This window comes from Petaurus breviceps, unplaced genomic scaffold (assembly GCF_028583685.1).
Source record: "Petaurus breviceps papuanus isolate PSGF00001 unplaced genomic scaffold, PetGlider_PUasm1.0 187, whole genome shotgun sequence".
NCBI lineage: Eukaryota > Metazoa > Chordata > Mammalia > Diprotodontia > Petauridae > Petaurus > Petaurus breviceps.
The window spans coordinates 25,682,695-25,704,059 of record NW_027185799.1 but is presented as its reverse complement, the minus strand read 5'-3'; the positions used below and the strand labels follow the sequence as shown (position 1 = coordinate 25,704,059).

At 33.1% G+C, this 21,365-nt stretch overlaps 1 protein-coding gene across 2 annotated transcripts in view; it reads right to left on the bottom strand.

Annotated features, from left to right (window-relative positions):
- The window catches only part of BRD10 (bromodomain containing 10), a 75,755-nt gene that overhangs the window by 12,082 nt on the left and 42,308 nt on the right, over window positions 1-21,365 (bottom strand). For both annotated transcript variants that reach the window (XM_069090770.1, XM_069090769.1), the window contains one exon: window positions 15,674-15,763. In XM_069090770.1, the coding sequence (XP_068946871.1) occupies window positions 15,674-15,763 (90 nt within the window). The remainder of the gene's footprint in view (window positions 1-15,673; window positions 15,764-21,365) is intronic.

Here is a 21,365-nt window from a genome sequence, read left to right as displayed (position 1 = left end):
CACATAATAATTTGAAATAAAAAATAACACAAATAGTGGGGCTTAAATAAGAGAAGAGAAAAACTCCAAGGTGAATAAGCAATCCTTCTTTAAAAAATTTTATCTTGAATGCTGGTGGTTTAGAAACTGCAGGTTTAGTAAGTAGATGGAAGACTTTTTTTAGGAGCTTTCTGAATTCTTTCAAGGATAGCCTTTGTCTTTAGTTTATCTAATAAAAATTAAAAATTTCCTTTTCCTTAATTATTATATTTCATGTCTGTACAGTACTCTTTTATTTACTTCTCTTGTTTTAACTTTTCACTTTACTTGTTTTAACAATGTGAAAAATGATACTCAAAACTCTACTGTAGAGCAGTGGGTAGAAGGGATATTATTATTCCCATTTTATGTAGGAGGAAATTGGAAAACAAGGCTTTCCACAACACCACAAATTATCTCTAACAGCTAACTCTATTATTAGTCATATTCATTATAAAGCTTATAAAGAGAATGGAGAGAAAGAGAGAGGGGAAAGCAGAGGTAGTTTTCTGAGGTAAATGGGCAAGAATTTAAAAGGAGGGAAGAGGGTGTGTGAGGGAAGCGTGAGGGGTGTGTGTGCTGTATTGTGTATGTGTAAAGTGTGCTGTGTTCAATCTTTTTGGGGAACAGAGGAGTAGCTGAAAAAAGTTATTGTAGGATATATTATGTCAAACAATCTTTCATGGTGTTCACCAAATGTCACTGCTAGCCTAGAATTGTCTGTGTCTCTCTGAAAAGAAGGGAGGAACAACACAGCTAGATAAGGAAGAACAGTCATAGCACAAGGGGAGAGAGGCACTGTGAAATCAACTATTCCTATTTATGGAACATCTATAAAGATCTTTATTATACAGAGAGAATGTTTATATCAAGATATGATAGCTTTTAATTCTAAGTAGGAAAAGGATAAAAATGTTAGCAAAGAAATGTTTGCTTATGTCTTTTATTTCAGTTATTCATTAGTTGAATTGAAAAGACAAAACTTATCTCTAACACTTCAAAATGCAGAAATATGTAGTCCTCAGCAACATTATGAACAATTAATAAATCTTAAATATTAACAATAGGTTTTTAAGATTTGGGGTTGGGGCGGGTCCAAGCCTGTGATTTCACTGACAGAAAATTCTCAGCATGGAAACACTAAAATAGCTTGGCAATCATTAGTAAAAGAAAGTTTTAGAAGAGTTCACTGGGGCACAGAGAGTTTACTTAAGTGAGCTGGCCAGGGGGCACAGCCACTGTGTGCTAACAGAATTTGAATCCAGGTTTTTCAGATTCCAAATCTAATTATCTATTACACCACACTGCTTCTCCTTCACAAAAGTGTTCTTCTAATCTCACTATGTTCACTTCACCACCCTAGATAAAACTTCCTTGTTTACATGTTCTCTTTATTTGTGAGTTCTAAAAATTACCTTTTAAGTGAGATGTTTTGGTCATTTAGTAATTTGTAACAGGACAGAAAACTTATATTGCTTTCTGTCACATCAATTAATAAGCTGTTATAAAAGCATTTAGCACGCGACAAGCACTGGGTTAACTAAGCACTGAGGGACTACAAAGACAAAAGTTCTAAGTTATTTTCAGTGGTCAGAGTAATAGTCAAAAGTAAATGGATAAAAAAGATGAAGTCCTCCGACTTGTTTTAAGTGTTCTTACTTTGGTTCTAGTGCTTCTCTAACACACAAAGAAAAGAAATGGATTACATTTCCTAAAGAAATCATATTCTCCAAAACAGTAGTAGTCTTGATGAGTTCAGTGTAGCACAAGTGGAGAAAGTGGAGACAGCAGAGACTACATCACTTCCATCCATGACTCCACATAAGTCTGCTTAACTCTAAAAAGAACAGTATTTCAACTGGTTGGTGAATTTTTCCATCACGTTTATTTGCAGAAGAGACTCTCCCCTTTCCAATTTATGTTTCTCTTAATTTGGGCAGAAAAAAATGAAGCTTTCAAAATTTAGTATCCTGAGGAAATCCATTCAACACTCAAATAGCAAGTGCCTAGGATTTGAAAGGCAATGTACTAGATAAGAATTTTTAAATGAATGGTTCTGGTTCTAAAAAGTCGTTATGACTTTTTTTTTTTTTTTTAAGAATTGAAAGGGATATTAAAGATATTTTACTCAGCCCCTTCATGACAGATATCTGAGAACACAGAACATAACTGTAAGATCTGCTCCAGAAAGAGCTGAAGTTTTGCCAGAAGCTTCCTGACTGATTTCTAGAACCCTCAGTGATGCTCCTTCACAGCATGTGGTCCCTCTAGACAATTATTCAGGAAATCTACTGAAAAGGGATGAATTTCTCTGGGTTTTCAATGGCATGTTTTTAGCTAGGCTTTTCTGTAATACTACAATGAAAAATAAAGGAATTCTATTTGAAAATCTTCCCAATGGTACTGATCTATATTATGATTAATAATATTTAATTAAATTCAATAGGCATTTACTAAGCACCTACTATAAATGTAAGGCACTGTGCTAAGTGCTAAGGATACAAAGATAAAACCTAAAGTTTTAAAATGAAGTACAAGTAAAGTTCCCTTTCTTCACATGTGAAATATAAGTGAGAAAATGTATATAATAAAACCAGAAAGGTCTTTGAACTCTTTATCTGCACTGGTTAATATGGAGTCAAGGATAAATACTGGTAGGTGTGTTGTGAAGTCCACGTGCAAAATAATGATCTGATACTATGTCTTAAATAATGAAAAACATGCTTAAAAACTTTATACACATACATTTAAAGCTTTTAATGTTATTTTTTGAACAAATAGGTGATAATGGGGACAAAATTCACAAATTTGAAAGAGAAAAACTCCAGTTATTGATGAAGTTACAGAAATATTTTTTTGAAAATAATCATACTGCTTTGTTTAGACTTGAGAATAAACATGTATGCACTAATGGCCACTTGAAGAGGAACACTGTATTTATAATTTATGTGACCTGCCACAAAGTTTAAAAAAAATAAAATTATTTTAAGATAGGTAGCATGCACCATGTAACCAAAGACATCCAATACAGTCTAAATTTGAAGCTTACCTTTTATTGCTTTCTCATCCAATGTCCATAGCAGCTGCAGATTGCCAGCTCCTTCTCCATGTGACACCCCAGCCAGCATTACACTGGAGATTTTACAACCACCATAGGAAACTACTACAAAATGGAGTTGGTCTATAGTGATAAGGTAAATTTTTTCTTATATTATGCAGTTTTATAAGTTTTTTACATTTCAGTTTTATAACCACTATGGGATCTGTAAGAGAAATAATACTTTAAAAAACTTACAAAACCACACAATATTGTATAAGTAAAATAGTGCTTGTAGGTATGTGAAAGGAGTGGGGAGGGAGACTTACCTTATAACTAAAGGGCAGCTCCATTCTGCTGCAGTATTCTGGGATGGGTATGACAGCACCAGCATAATGCTTGCTGGGGTGTCGCAAGGAGAGGGAGTTGGCAATCTACTGATGCTGGGGACATTGGACACCTAAAAGAAAGAAAAAGAGGAAAACAAATAAGTTCAGGATGTATTAAATGTCTAATCACTATGGATGCATTTTTGTACACAAACTAAAACCTTTGTATTTTTGTTAAACTTAGATGCAGGTCATCTGTATCTATATGCCAGTCAGTGACTTATACAGATTAGTCCTGCAATATGATTTCCAAATAAATCAGTTATCAATATTCATTTGAAGAAAAAATGAAAAAAAAAGTTTAAAGAAGCATAAATCTATAAAACTTTAAGTTCATTTTCTTACATAAGATCAATGACTGATCACCATTTCTTTTTGGTAAGAATTATGATTTCATAGGCAATCTGAATTTCCAAAAAGGGAATAGTCACTAGTAATGCAGATCAGAAAGAGCTGTGCAATTTAGAATCCCAGAGTTGCCTGTGGCCCTAAGAATGACATGACTGGGATTACTAGACCAAGGGGCTTCAGAATTAAGATGTGAACTCAAGGTCTTTCGATGCTAAAGGCAGCTCTCAATCCTGTGTGACAATGCAGCCTCTCATCACCATTTATTTCCTATTTTTTAAATATTTGGCATTTAAAAATATACCAGTTAAGAATAGAAATATGAAAAAATTAGTTTGGATTGGCCAAGAAAAACATTCTTGTCATAGGCTTGGCTCGTAAGCATTTTGCCTTTCAAATGCAGCATATAAAACTTTTACTAAGGCCAAATGAATCACTACATTTAAAAAATGACATTTTTAAGCACAAAGAAAATTTTGAGAATTTAGTCATTGAAAAATAACCTAAAAAATAGTATACCATCAAACTGTATGAAAACACACAACAAATACAACAGTAATTTAAATAGTATGGCAAATCAAACTTACATATTTTATTTTACCTTGGTAGCACTAGATGAACAAAACATTATTACTTAACACTGTGCACTGTTTTCTTTAATTTGGAGTAAAATGCTCTGCATGTATTATTGTGTTTTCCTTTCGGTAAGGGATATCTAAGTCATGTAGTTAGTACTATATTCTTATCCCTTAAAAGTGCATTAATTTGGTTATATGTTGAAATCAATTCTTTACTACTCAAATTTAATGAAAAGGATAAAATCTACTTAAAATTAGCTAGTTCTTTCCAATACACTGCATTGATGTACTGAGCTTCTACATGCACATAAAGTCTCTTGAAGAATGATAATTGTTAAATGGCTCAGTTCTAAACTACTTAAATTTTATACTCAATTTTCTTCTAAAATAAAAGTTATTAGGTAAGGAAAACATTTTGTTTCATTACATTTTTTTTTCCTTTTGAATGACTACTATTCATTAAGCACTTATTATGTGCAAACTGATTTGCTAAGTACCAGGAATACAAATACAAAAGCAAAACTATTTTTGCTATCACTAGAGCTCTTAATAGTAGAAGTCTATATGTATATATATATGGTTTTAATTTCAAGTCAGATTAAAAAGTCCTGTAATTCTTAAGCTGGGGCAGCAAAAAGAGAAGGTGGACAATCTTCTTTAGTGTTATTTCCATTGATAAAACAAGACAATAGGCATTTATTAAACACTGACTATGTGCCAGTTACTGTGCTAGGTGCTGGCGACACACATGCAAACACAAAGTCCTGATCTCAAGGAGCTTATATTTTAATGGGGAGAGAAAACACACAAAAGGGAGCTAAAAAGGGAGGGGAGGAGAAGGTACTTGTGGAGGGGCATAGTGACAAAGTTTGGAGTGACTGAAGCACAGCTAGGCGGGAGTGAAGCATGGTCAGTCTGGGTTAATCGCCACACTGGAGGTCCTGGAAGGAACTCAACAGCTCCATCACATTCTTAAACAGGCTTCCTACAATACAAAAAACACTGGCATTTGACTTGCAACAGTTTTATAAACAGAAAAAAATATGGCCACAGACTACATCTATGTCCTCAACCACCCATTTTATTAAGAATAACAGAATATGTGGTTCTCTTAGTGCAAAATTCAGTATAATCTTGGCATAAATGTCTTCATTTCATCCTTAAATACATATAATGGTAAGAAGATATATTAAAGCAACTCCGAGTCAAACTTGTACTACAGTATTGAATCATTGCTTTGTCATGTTAGTGAATATGACATTTCACATAAGTGAATTTTTCAGATAACTAACTAATGCTTTCCACTCTACTACAGAGCTTTATATTTTAGAAAATTTTAATGTAAATCTTTCTCGAAAGTATTACCCATTTCTTTACTTCCTGAAGTGTATTCTTCTACCTCACGCTATCATGTGTCATTTCTTGTGGCTGGGAATATGTCTGTCTATAGCAATGCCCCTATTTCCTAGAGGGTCCTCTGTTGCCTCCCCATTTAATCTGTTACTTCTAAGTACCGTGAAACAGAAAATCAAATAACCAAGTTTGTTAGACTATGCAAAACAATGGACAGACTCTGAGTAAAGTTCCTTAGTTTTTATGTTGCATAGATATCAATATTGACTGTTTTGAGGCAAAATTCTGGAGGGTTCTTGCACTAGCTTCAAATAGATGAGGTTGCCAGATGGATGAACTCCAAATAAACAGTGTTTTTGTACAAGATATCTGAGGATGATCTGCTATACACAATGGACACAATTTTCTCCATTATTTAAATTTATTATATGGGTCTTTCCTGGGAGTGAGCAAACAATTACATGCTAATGAAATGATGACAGGGAAATGTTGTTAACATTTAATGTTCTGTGGAGTTCTGGAATTCATAAGATTATTCTGAAATCTAAGCAAATTTTAAATCCATGAGAGAATCTGAAGATGCTTTCAGACAACTGTAAAATTCAACTACCTCTTTCTCTGCCAAATGAACCACTTATAGAGGTTACAAAATTTTATTTCTTCTGATAGAGAGTAGAAAAGGCACAATTAGACAAAACTACAAAACTGTAGATTTTTAAAATTAGTTTTGAAAACAAGTTTGATGTTTTACTTATGTTTGAATAAGGAAAAGTCTTATGTCACAGAAATGTTTAGGAGATAAACAATCATATTGTCCACCTTCTACTACATTTTAGGAATGACATGACCTCTCTGATGACACAAGATACTGAAGGTCCCGATCTTTCCAGTTTGATTAAGCCTTCCCCCAAAGTGGAAGCGGTAATCAAGTTTTCTGTTTTCAAAGAACATTCTTGCTGTTACAGTCTACATACCAAATGAGAGTAAAAGAAACCCATGAGAAAAGTCAATAAAAAAACCAAAGTCACAAAGTACTTGCCAGCAAGATGTATTGTAGGTAAATAGGAATAGTTCATCCTTGGATAATCCAGTTAACTATATCATTTAACCATTTGTATTTATGAAACTTAAAATTAAAGTGGAACTTCCTTTTAAGAGTAAGTAGTTCTCAGTTAACAGATGAACTTTGCTAAGTACTGGCATATTTTGTCAAATATCACTAACAGAGTCCATGAAAATAAGTTAGGCAAAATGAAATTGGAGGGCAGGGAGCTCCATAGGAACAGGTGAGTGAAATAAAGCTGGAGCCATTTGAGAATCACACTGGCTTGTAGGCCTAGTGATGACAAGTCAGAGGCAGGCACTGAAATGAAACAGTTGGGCAGAAGGCAAGGGAGCCAAAGCAGATCCAAGCCTACCTGGTCTTGGACAATCAGCCTGATGGTATTACAAATGCTAATAGTACTTGGCTATAACTTTCCAATGTTACTCTGATAGATGCTGGTTGGGGGAAATGTTACATACTTATTAACTTCAAGTAAATACAAACCATCTGCTAATGTTTCCCAACTTGTAAATATTCCAATTTGTCTATATTTTGAAGAACACAATTAAAATTGCCTTCTTAAACTACCAGCCCTCCTGGCTTATTATTAAGTATTCTATAAATCTCAAAGCACTATATAAATGTTAACTGTTTTTTTTCCTGACTTACTTTTTCTCCATTTCAATGTACATTAACTCATCTCGGTGACCAAACAATTCATATTTTTATGAATTTACTGACAGACAAAATAATTATAGTTTTCCTCATGATTTATAGAACTAGTTTTATGTTTTTATCTATATGAATCTATGATAAATTCCCACCTCAAATATATGTGTGTATGTATAAATATAAACACTATAAATGACATTATAGATCTTGTGTGGTTTTTGTGATAAGCCAGAAGTTGACTGACAGGGTAAGAATAATGGAGCAAGGCGACAAAGTATGAGGTACAAGACTGGAACCAGTATAGCAAGAAGACAAAAATTATTAAAAAGACTACGTCAACCAAGTACTAGCTGGCATAGAAGTCAATTTTAGAAGCTATCATAAACAGGTAAGGCCAAAATGAGTCTTATGGATTTTCTAGGCATTATATTCATGAAAGTGATCAACCACCTCAGATTATGAGATGACAATGGGAAGAAAAGTTTTGGCCTGGAATTAGGCAGGGATCAAATCTTGAAGCCAGTAAAAACTGGGCCTCTGAGAAATAATCATTTAGAAAGCACAATCATTTTCAAAGACTCTAGAACACATACACACACAATAAAATGATTTCTAAAACATGTAAAATTCAATTGAGTATAATTCCAATTTTGCCAAACAGATATCACATTTAAAAACTGCTCCAAAACAAATTTGATTTCTATAATCAATTCTTAAAAATTTAAGTTGATATGGGCATTAACAATGGTAGACTTAATCTAGATAAGTGAGATTTGCATGTGGTTATACCAGTTCAGATTCTGAGACGAAGATGAGTATTTATAATTTGCCTATCTGTAAGTGTGTATTTTTTTAAGTTCTTTATAGTTTAAAAACTTTCTGACTTTTAATAATTTAGGCTGTAGGAATGTGAGAAACAATCCATATGTGGTATTTAAAGACAAATTGAATTTCTTTTCACAACCTATAAGGACATTAAATCTGTCTGCAACAAACACAGAGTTTACCTTCTTGTCTACGATAGCCTTTTTTTCATTTGTCACAGGATCTGAAATAAGAAAACATCATATGCTATGGTGTAATTGTCCTAAACTTTGTTTTAAATATTGTCTACAGATTGTTTCTGTCATACCAACAAGCTAAGTTATCAAAATGTAAAAGTCCACGAGGACTTTAAGAAGCACCAGCACACAATTTGTAACTTAAGATTCTTTATACTTGGCTAAAATCTAGTTTAGATTTCAAATACCTGGTAAACATGTATGTGGTTTAAACTCAATATGGAGATAACATGTAGATACTGTCCCAGGGCAGCTGTCTACTCAACAGAATTCCCTTTAATCCTGTGACTGCTGGCAAGAATCAACCAGTTGTAAAGGTAGGGAGGCTTCTGTTTAAATGTACCTGTAGTGGTTTTATCAAAGAATTCCCCTTATGTGCTAGGACATTTGACCATCCCTAAGGTTAATTTTTAAAAATCACATATAGTAGAGGGGTGGCCAGGTAGCACAGCAAGTAAGAGCACCAGCCCCAATGTCGGGATGACCTGGAGATCAAATCTGGACTCAGACACTTAGCACCCACCCAGAAACACCTGGCCGTATAACCTTGAGCAAGTTACTCAACCCCAATTGCTTAAAAAAAAAAAAATCACATATAGTGATGTACTTTTAACAAGTTACTTTGACAACATTTGAATAAACTGGATGTCTAAGACATTTGTACCACATCATCTACCAATCCAGATATAATGAAAGTCCTTTGATAAAAATTTTAGGGGACATGACCAATATCCTACTTAAAGGCTACCTTTTTCCTTACTGGGTCAAAAGTGCACACAGCAATGTCTCAGGTTACACGACCTGTCCTACAGTGTATATAAATATCAAAGGTGAGGCATTTCATAACAGGGTTCTACCATACTTATATCTTTAATTTCACTAAACATTACATAGTTTTAATGTGTATGTATATTATTTATTAATAACTCTAACTTTTGCAACCAAAGTGATATAGAAGCATGGTATAACAAAAAATACATTTGTAATAAGAAAGCAGAAGTTATCTGGTTTCAAACCCTGGCTTAGTTACTAACTACATATTAGAGGGCAAGTCATGACTTTTCTTAGCCTTAGTTTCTTTATCTATAATATGGGAATCTTAACACTTGTCTACCTACCTCAAGGAGCTGTTTTAAGAAAAGTATTATGAAAAGTGCTACATAAATGTGAGCTATTTCTCTGTTCATTCCTAAATATGAACAAAGAAAACAGATCTAATCCAACAATATAATTGTATAGCACCTTTATTTCCAAAGTATTACCCATATATAACTATCTTATCCTTATAACCTCGAGAAAGTCAGACTTGAGTCAGGGAGTCCTGGGTTCAAGTAACACCCATGATACATATGGTTAAGTGGCTTTGTACAAGTCACTTAATGTCTAGTGTTCTAGGCAACCTTCTAACACTTTAAGTTGAAGAGCAGGTGCTGATCTGGTATTGGTTAAGGGAGTTTCTTTACCAATAGTTCTTTACACCAATGAAATCATGGGTCCGGTTCTATAATCCTGCTCCAGTCTCCAATCCCTTCTCCAGACCAGAAAAGTCTATAACATGTCTGTTAAAAAGTAGAGAGGGAAAACATTTACAAGACATCTTAAATCATAATGAGTAGAGTGGGAAGAAAAAGTTTTGAAAAGAGATCAGGTATTTTAATTTAACTTGTGGAATCAAGGATCAAGATTAGGCTCACTTATAAATTCTCCAAAGAAAAGGCAAATGTCTGATTTTTTTGAAAGCTGTTAAAAAATTTTCCCCTAAAATATATAATTTGTGAACATAATAAAACACTTATTTACAGGGGCTTTAGTATATAGTCTGACTGATTTGCATTTAACCTTTTCTACCATATCCAATTTTATTTTCTCCCACAAGAAGAGATAGTTGGCAAGCAGAAATAAGCAGTATGATTCAAATGAAAGGGTATAACAAACTAGCTCTGTCATGGAAGCTTTATTTTTCTCATATAGAGTAAAAAGTATCTAAGAAGAATCAAGAAATGAGAAGAAAGCTTAAAACAGTTTTAAGCCAATAGAAGGTTATACATACGTTTATGTTTGGGAAATGGGAGAGGAAGCACTGATTGCCTTATGTCCTATTTATCAAATGACAGAAAATGACTCAGCTCTAACTCTGGCCGTGATGCTACTCTCTGTATTTGTACAAGGGTACTTCCAAAAGGCTGGGAGTAAGAAATCTAGGTCTTATTTTAAGCACACTAAGACTGGTCAGCAATGTGGCACAATGGATAGATAGCTGGACCCAGAGAGTTCAAATGTGACCTCAGATACTAGCTGTGTGACTCTTGACAAGTGACTTAACCTCTATTTCCCTCAATTTCCTCATATGTAAAATGGGGATAATAGCCCCTACCTCCCAGGGTTGTTGTGAGGATTATATATATGCATATAAATATATATGTACGTATGTATTATACATATGCTAGTTATTTTTATTATTACTACTAGGAATAAACATCATAAAATATGGATGTATCAGAAAATAATATTAATTTGTTACTTTAGTTTCACTATATCAAAAGGTTTTCATTCTATTAGTCACATAAACTACAAAAATATTATTTGCACAATGCTACTGCTTCTTCACTATTAACATTTTTCACAGTCTTAATCTCCCCCTTTTATCCCAGTGAAAAACAGAATCATGTTGAAAATCTGAATTATAATGCTATACAGAAAAAAATTAACAAGACACACTAAAATATCATGCTTGCTTCACTCAAAAGGCAAAACGGTACAACTGTGCTAAACTGGCAATAAGGCAATCTGGGAATCCTAGCTCTACCACTAATTAGGTACATGACCTTGACTTTCCCCCAGAAAAAGGGGCTCTTAAGCAAGGATCCATGAACATGATCATATTAAAAAAATATTTTGATAACTCTACTTCAATATAATTAGTTTTCTCTGTAATTTTCTATAATTTAATTTATGCATTTAAAAACATTATTCAGAGAAGTAATCCATAAGCTTCATCAGACTGCTAAATGAGTCCATGACACCAAAAAGGTTAATAACCTCCTACTCTAGGAGATTCTCTAAAATTTATGATTCTTTAAGTAAACCTTGACCAATCTTCCAATATTAGACCAGAGTTACAATTAGAATACATTTTAGTTCACTGCATCAAGAACTTGACTCACAGTACAAGTCCCTCAGGTCTTCATTTATTTATTTTATAAATAGTATAAAGAGTTTCCTAGCCCATAGTACAACGGAAAGAATCAGAGGTTAGAAGATACTAATAGAGGCTAATTTATTGATAGCATCAAGAAGGGACATATGACAAAAAAAAGACAACCATAAAAAGCAAGCAAAAGCATGAAACATGCATAGTAGTGTAAAGTCATTTATAGGACAAAGGAGCACACATATTTTGATAGTCCCTGAGAGAACACTGCTAGAGCATAATAAATGAGATTCACAGTAAGAACTCTGGGGCATGAAGGAAGGGTAAAATGACAGAATCTCAGAGCTGGAAGGGACCTCAGAAAGTACTTAATCCAACAACGCCTTAAGAGTTTACTCTACCACATGTGACAAGTGGTCAACCAGACTCTACTTGAAGATATCTATAAATAGGGAGTTCTCATTGACTCTTTAGACTCCAGTTTTGAACCACCTTTAATTATTAAGAAGTTTTTATTTATTTTATTTATTATCCACAATGTAGATAATCAGGCATGTGAACTGAAAGATAACTTTATTAAATTTTCTATATAATGTATGTCAGTGCTAGAAGAGACCCTGGAAATCACCTAGCACAATGCTCCTCGCTTTGTAGATGAAGACATTGCGGTCCGGAGAGAAATAATTTATCCAAGGTCATACAGATAGTTTCCTGATTCCTAGTTCAGTTTTTTCACCTGCTTGCAACCTAATCACTTCTAGAGTAAACACATTTTTTGAACTTTGGCTAATGTGGTACCCATAAGAGAATATAATGTTCTACATAAAATCAAACCAAGAGAGAGTATAGTAGAGATATTATTTAATAATGTTTAATGTTTGGTTGGTCTTTACTAATCTGAATATACCAGAGAACTTCTGATTATAGAGGAAAATAGAACCTACCTCTAGCCAGAATTTTCCCAAAGTATAATTTCAGACACAGCACCCTAGAAATATATACATATCTAGAAAGCGTATAGATGATTGTCTCCAAAAGACATACAGAAAATTAGCTATACCACAAAATAACTTTTCCCTAAATAATTTTAAAAGGATCAAAGAAAGCACTCCACTGTCCATTCCTTCTACAATATAGGCTCGGTTGATAATGGTAAAGCCTGTCTATCCATGTGAAGATAGTTTCACAAAATTACTGGCATTGTTTTGTAAAAACCCTTCTTCTGTCATTTCAATCATTTTCCTATGAATCAAAGCAGGAGCTTTTATCTAATTTTTTTGTTGTTGTTGTCATGGACCCCTTTGGCAGTCTGGTGAAGCCTATGGGACCCTATCTCAGAATAATATTTTTAAATGTATGAAATAAAATACATAGGATTACAAATGAAACAAGAGGTCAGTGAAAAGTAAAGACATTTTTTTTCTTACTCAATTTCACAGACCCTCAGATTAAGAGCCCCTGAATTATAGTATAGCTTCAGTAATACCCATTCCTTATGGGTCAATGGGCAATCTAGATCACCAGAAAAGAAAATGAAACAAATGAAGACATCCAAAAGAGAAAAGAAGTTATAGAATGAAAATAAAATATATTCAAAGTTTGCTCTATTACACTCCATATAAGTCACTGGTATTTCCTTTCTTGTCTACTGTCACTGAATATGAAATATTATGCAGAAATACAAAGAGAAAAATTTTTCTTACAAAGCATATTATAAAATTCTAATGATTTTTCCCTTCTCTTTGTTGTTCTAATATCCAGCTGTCCCTAGGAAATGGACAAAGGAATTTTTTAAGCAGGCATTCCACCTACTGAAGAGGAACTGTTGTATAAGATGCTCTCTTAATAAAAATTAGATATTTGGGTTTTAACATCAACTATCCATATCACTCTGAAGGAAACTCTTGTTCATTTTGAAAGTGGCCAGATTCCTAAGGAATTTTGGCTGCAAGTATGATGGCTTTAAAATAATTTAATTTAGAGATGGTCATTTTAAGAGTTTTAGATGGCTGAACATTCTTTTGTGATCTTTTGATAGCTCTAAGAAAATAATCAAAAGAATTATGCAATGTTTTAAGAACTGAAAGGGACAACACAGCTAGTAAGAGAGTGCTAAATCTAGAGCCCATGTTTTCTGACTTGTAGTCCAGGGTCTTTTCTATTCTCCTACACTGCCCACCCCTACCTTCAAAGTATCATCTAAGAGTGATAAATTGAACAATACAGAGCCAAAAGTATTAATTTTATTTCATTTGAAATCAGAGGATACAGGTTACAAATCTTAGCATTGTTAATTAGAAGATATATTTACTTAATTAATTATCACATTGGCCTTCAATTTCATCTGTAAAACGAGAAAGTTGGACTAGATGATCTTGTCTTCTTGCTCTAATGTTCTATGCATCTATGATTCCAAAAAGGTAACTCATCTTAGAAAGAAAGCAACATGGTCTATTAGGAAAAGTCAGAAGAACTGAGGCTTGGTTTTGCTACTAATGAGCTTTGAACACTCACTCAGGATTCTCTACCTCAATAACCTCATCTGTAAAATAAGGATAATATTTCCTGACAACTTTCAGCAGGGTGTTTTAAGGATCAAATGAGAATATATAAAAAAGTTCTTTGAAGGTGTTATTATTAACTTGATTCAAATGGAACAGAAAGCATTCCCAATACCTTTTTCTTTTGGCCATATAATTCAATGGTGAACAATTCAAGAAAAAAATGAAAACAAAGAGAGGTGCAGGCTGAATGATGGTTGCTTAATGGATAAAGCTAGGAGCAGTTGTGTATTTCATTCCTATAGGTTTAGGATCACAAACAAATACTTACATAAAAATCTGCTTAAAAACTACATATAAAAATCACATGATGAAAATTTTGTACCAAATAAAACAGGAATCCACCATAGTCTAAAAACATGGAAATAGCAGGGAAGGGTTGTAAGCAAATTCATAAATCAGGATTCTATCAGTTCTTCTAGGAGGATAAGAAAGGCTATATTAAGATTCCATATCTTGATTATAGGTATCAGTAAAATAAAGTGCTGACAGATCATCTTTATCAAATGAAATGTAAAATGAATGTTTCAACTCAAAACAAGTGATTATCTCCAAGAAAAGAAACATAGAAGCAACTTACTAATTGTTCTTCCTTGCTAAAGACCAGCACTTGCTCTTTAAATAAGATTGAGAAATTAGTAATCTTATTCTATACATAATTCTAAGTACAAAAGTTCTGGATTAAGGCCCAAGGATAGCTCCATATGACTCTCTTCCTCAATGTTCACAGGCATTTTTTTTTGGTTATCCCCAGGTTCCTAGTTGTATTCCAAATGGTTGCTGGAAATCTGAATAATGAGATGTTACTACATCTAGTAATAAACATAAATAATTTTACCAAGTTTTTATTCTTTATCCATGTCTTCCAAATGTAATTAAGGTGAGGGTTAATTGTAAATTGACAACACAAGATGCAAATTCTTAGGAAAAACTTAAGTGACAAGGCTGATGAACTTAAAACTAACATGTCAAATAAACCACATAGATCTACATAAAATGGGGGAAGGAGGGTCATACTCTTTCCATTTTAATTCATTTATAATTATTTATGGCACATAACTAATATTTAAGTAAAAAATTCAATTCTAAGCAAGGCATTTAATGCTTTTAAAACACCAAAACAAAAAAATTAACTCCCCGAAAGGCAGGTATTAAGCTATAGAGGAGATTTAAACTTAAATATCAGGCACAAAGCAAGTAACCAGAATATTGTGCAGTATCGAAGACTTTATCTGATGTACTTTTAACTATTATTAAAAATTAAAATAACATTCTATAGAAAAAAATCAAGAGAAATGATGTTTCCAACTATTTTGCATGATAAATTTTCATGGAATCCAGAAAGAGTAACAAGTTTTTTTGTCTTGTTTTGTTTTTAGTAATAAAAAGGCTTTAGAAAACAGCAGGAATAATATTTGAATGCTGACAACAATAGATAGAACGTTTGGATCAACACCTACCGATTTTTTCCTACTGTTTTCCAGATCTTTGAGTTCATTCTCGATTTTTGTGATTAATTCCCTGAGTTCATCAAGATTAGTGCAAATAAGCTAAAATAAAACACAAAAACATAGCTTGATAACATGTAATATAAAACACCTAAAATGTGGCAATGAAAGATGTCTTAACATACAAGGAATCTACAATTAAGTTTTTAAATAATAAATAAAAAGGAAAAACCCAGCTATTAATTTTTTGTAAAGTTTCTTATAAGTTTATAATTTTTAAACTTCATTATAACCGGGGAAGCTAAAATTTTAATACTTGTAGCTGTATTCTGCATATCCCCACCTGTTAGAGTTTGCTTTCCAATCCAGGTTCTTTCTTAGTAAGTTTTCAGCCTCAAATGACAGATCTGGAAACCTACCCTAGTTTTCAGTTTTCTGAATCACCATTAAAAAATATTGCATCAGACAGTCTTTGAGTAGGTGAATAAATGCTGTAATGAATATATAGCTGTTCAAGTTAAACTTCTGTTTTTGTAGCTACAAAATTTAGCAAGACCTAGTTACAGAAGTCAAGGCTTAGAGAATAAAGACTTATACTACATGGCAGTTATTCAAACAACAAATCGAAAGGAGACCTTTTTATACAACTTACTGTAGAGTCTGAAGAGAAAGGACCTCTAAGCAGTATATTGTTTTCCTGATTTCCTTTCAGAGCTTTTTGATAGATCCTCTACATAATGGCAGCAAATGAGTAAAATAATCTGCCCTAATTAACATCCCCAAATTAATTTTTTATTTCCAAAGTATAGACTTTTACATTAGTTCTAACTGGTGTAAACTATAAAAGTTTTATGAAGGTAGCTGTCAGAACTACAAAAAAAAAATTAGCAATTCAATGGAATTTTTTCCCTTTGGAAATTACACTCTAAAGACCATTTTAATGGATTTCACATCAGTTTTTTTTCCTTTAAGTATTTAAATTTATCGAAAAAAATTACTTCTAACTAAAACAATTTGACTATTTCTACAAACTGCAATCAAACACAATAGGAGTCATCTATGCTCTTGTGGCAATGTTAACTACAAAGTGGTATTGGATAAAATCTTATTCTTTTCTAATACTTTTCTATTTATCTTAAGGAAGCTAATTGACTCTTTCTATAACTTCTATCCCCATTAGAATAATCTTAAACTATTCCTTAATTCTTATGTAAGAAAATTTAGATGTTTCCCTAAAGGCCCATTATATTTTAAGAAAAAGATTTAATTAAAAAAATAATTATTACCATGGCTTTCAACTCCAGAAAGGGAAAAAAAGGTGACCCACTGTCTTTTATTAAGGTAAGGCATTATTATTATTGTGAAGATCACTTTTAGCAGATTTAACCTACATAATTTCAAATTTTTAGGACTGATATATAATCTCAAACCTAAAATTTTAGTAATTTTCAGATTAAAATACATCATGCATTAGAAAATGACACCTAGGGTAACATGAAGCTCAGATTTAGTAACAAGATATATTTTTTCAGACAAAAGAGCAAAAGTATAAGAACCGAATATGTACAGTATGGAGAACTTGGCATGAAATTTTGATGGTCCAGGGAGAAGACTGAATTCACTGTCTGAACATTTAAGCACTTATAGGAAACTGTTTTGTATAATTCAAAATAGCAAGTTGTGCACATGATAGATAATAAATAGCGGATAAAGGAAAACTGCTGCCACGTGCATATAAGAAAGGAAAAGTAAAGTGTCAGATGGTGACTAAATCTTCAGTAGCTTAAAAATTCCTATTCTAGTATAATATGGTACTTCTAGCTCATTTCAATACAACTTGGCTACAAGTGATGCTTCTTCTTAAAAACAAGTCCTTTATGGATTAGATGGAAGAGATTCCAACACTTTATGCAATACTGAAGACAATATAATCCTACAAATTGCAAAGTATTACATTTAAATTCCATTTTCTTCTCTTATTTGAGTTACAAATTTGAAAAATAAATCCCTCAAAAAAAATGTTACCAATTAAATGAAAAAGAAAACTTTTGAATAGCTCAGATTATACTCTGGCTGTTCTACTAATTAATATTTCTGGTAAAACCAAATCAAGGATGTAGCAAAAGTTTTATAACATACTGGGGGTCTTCTCCCAAGTTGTTACTCACTGCACTTTGGCCTAAGGACTCATTCCCTGGAGAATGTTCCTTTGGATCATTCATTGCTAAAATGATTGATTGAATAAATAGATAAATGAAAGAAGCAGAATGGGTAAGTCCCTACAGTAAAGGGTTATTAGGAGAAGTGGAACTGAGTTGTAGTATACATGGCCTATGTATCATTCTCCACCTTGCCAATATTACTAAAATTAAAATTACACAAAAGGTTGTTGAATAAAAAATTCACTTTTACATGTTTAAAAAATTCTAGTATAAAGTCAAATTAGAGTTAGATATAAAAAGACAAATAAAACAATACAACATTGCCTTAAGAAATACCAAAATTTTATATTACATTTACATTGAAGTTACTTGAATAGTATCTGAACTACAATAATATATACCTATAGCATTAAAACTTAAAAGTGACAGGCTATCACATTAATAAAATTACATATTTTCCCCCTAAAGTACTACATGGAAAATTAAAATAACTTTAAGAAAAAAAAGGTTAACAAGATTCCATTAAAAATTCTGCTGGAAGTAAAAATTAGACAATCACTTTGAAGTATATCACAACTTCTTAAAATGGCACAATCACATGAACAGAAAATTATCAAGTGAAACAATTTTATTTCAGGTCTAATTTGCAGAATACTCAATTAACTATGTTCACTATGACAATTTTTCTGGTAAAAAAAGAACAAAAAATAGGAATACGTTAATTTTGCAAAATTATTATAAGAATTAATGAATAAAAATTTACATCTGCAAAAAACCCTGTACAAAATAAACTGTAGATAAGCCCTTCTAATAATCTTTGGAATAAATCACACCCTTTGCACAAAGTCTAGCATACAGCACATGAAATTTTATGAGTACTGGGAGCACAGATGCAACCTTCAATATTAAGTTGTTTAAAAAATTAACTTATTTTGTGATCTGGTTTTCAAAGTTCTAAATATGGTGTTCTCTGTGATTTTTAAAAACTGTTAATAAATCCAATTTATACTGTTTCTTCTTTCAAAAAGCATTAAACATTAAAAAAACAGACTTGAAAATCAGAAAACAGCATGGTGAGGCAGCATTTCCAGATGTTAAGTGGTTTTTCACTGAAGATGGGCAGATATGTAGAGTTAACTGTGACACTGACCATGATACAGGTAGCAACTGATCTTCACATTACATTTATATAAAACATACCCCATGTGGTGAGTTTGTGGTTACACTTAAGAGTCTCATTTTTCATTTGGCCTTTCTTAAGGTCACAAGCACTATTCCTATATGAAAAAGAAGGGTTGAATGCATTTGTGCAAAAAGCATATCTGCATGTAATTTATGTAAGCCTGTGGTGCTCTCAAGTCAAAATTTCTTGTATTCCTGTCTGCCCTAATGCCATGCCTAGTTCAGAACTATATTCTGGTGTGTATTTCAGAGTGGGCTGTGCCCATCTTACAAAGAGGTTGGGAAGATGGGGAACCTGAGCTGATGGGGGAGGGAGGGTTTATAGTGTAAAGGCCTCATTTTAGCCCTGTGTGAAATACACACAGACACACACACATACTCACAGGACATACTAGTATTAGGAGGATTGTCCCTGGAATTGATTCAAAACATTCTGGGATTAGTTCTACTGATGTGATCTTTGTTTTCTTTGGTCAATTCATCTAACTTGCCTGCCAAGTGGCCATCATAAATTTCACTTTGAACGTGATGTAAAAAAGAGGGAAAAATTATTTAAACTGAATTAATTATATTAATGTTTTATATTACTACAAATGAAAGCAGAACATGGTAGTGTATGGCTGTAATCAGTGCTACTAGAAAGAGCTCGCTAAAGTTGGTCAATCTCTTCAACTGGGGAGTTCTGAGCTGCTGTGGGTTATGCTGACAGGTGTCTGTACTAAGTTTGGTATTAATATGGTGCCATCCAGCTGTGCAAGGAGAGGCAAACTGACCCAGCTGGAAAGAGCATAGGTCAAATCTCTGATGTGAATAAGTTGTGGGGTTGGGCCTGAGTTGCCCCTACATTTCTAGCCTGGGTGAGATGGGGAGACAAGATATACAGATGTGTGCATGCATATGCACATGTGCACACACACACACACACACATATTCTCTCTCTAAGGTGGAGAGATAATGCAGAGAGGTGAGGCCTGTGATAGATTTGGACAGAAGAAAGCAAGGGCTGACAAGAGAGCAAAATCTCAGAAGGAAGATATTGCCAGAGTGGTTGAGGACAAAAAACAGAAGTCCCAATCCACCGCAAATTTTATCCTCCTGAAGATCATTACCAAGATTAGTAGTAATCACTTCCTGGTAACCAACCACCTGCCATTAGGCACTCACCATGAGACTGTCATAAAAGTTCTGCTCTCACTGCATCTCACTGGAAGAAGCAAAGGGGGGAGGCAGTTTAATGAGATGAGACTGCTCCATCTCCCCTTATTTAGTCGTCTTTTTACAACTGCTACAGGGCTTCATCCAAAACAGGCTGAAATACTCCCACTAAGGTTTCTCCCTGTCCAACAGATCCTAAACTGTCCCAGTCTCCTTATACTACTGGTTGTTTTTAAATCATAGACTTTGGGAGCTTGAAGGGTCCTTAAGGGATTATTTATTTCAATTGTGTCATTTTATAAATTAGGTAAATTAGGCAAATTGAAGCTCAGAGAGATTAAGTGATTTAATATCACACAGTTATTAGAACTGAGAACAGAACATTTGACTGCCAATTCAGTGCTCTTTCCTCCACAATGCTACTTCATATTGGGGTGGAGATTTCAAATAATAATTCCCCAACTATTTCTGAAGAGCAAAACTTTAACACTGATTTTCCATTTAATAAAAATTATGTGCTTACATGGCAAATAATTTCTTCAAGGGGATTTAAATAGTAAACCTAAATAATTTTTAAAGTTTCCTAGTAAATTGCTAATCCATTTGAAGCAAATAAACTCTTCTTTGATAACTGGTCACTTTATTTTCAAGTTAAAATCATAATGCCCTCAGCACAAAGAATTTAAGTCATTTATTACGTGTATTATATACACAAACACATTACATATTCATATATTTCTCCCCAAATCTTAACATAATGAACCTTTTTTATTTTACTTTTAAAACCAACCCAATCTGAAAAATATTATCTTAAACTAAGCCTACAGATTAAGTTTAGATTAGGAAAACAAAGAACCAGTATTTATTAAAAGGGGCTGCCAGTTACCATAGTGACTTGGATTTAAATTACAGGCAAGAAAGATGACTGCATGATGAGAGATGATGTCTTATGCTTAAATTTTATGCCAAAGTGGTAGAATGTGCGCAAATAAGAGTAGTGAGAAGACTTCATACCTGTAACTACTCTTATTACAGAATGAGAGATAATCAAGGTTGTTTCATTAAAAAAAAATTCTGAAAAAAAAAACCTAGCACTCCATTAAAAAAAAAATTCTACCTGAATAACAATGAGAAGCAAAATATGCCAGTATCTTTTAATGTGTGTGTGTGTGTGTGTGTGTGTGTGTGTGTGTGTGTGTGTGTGT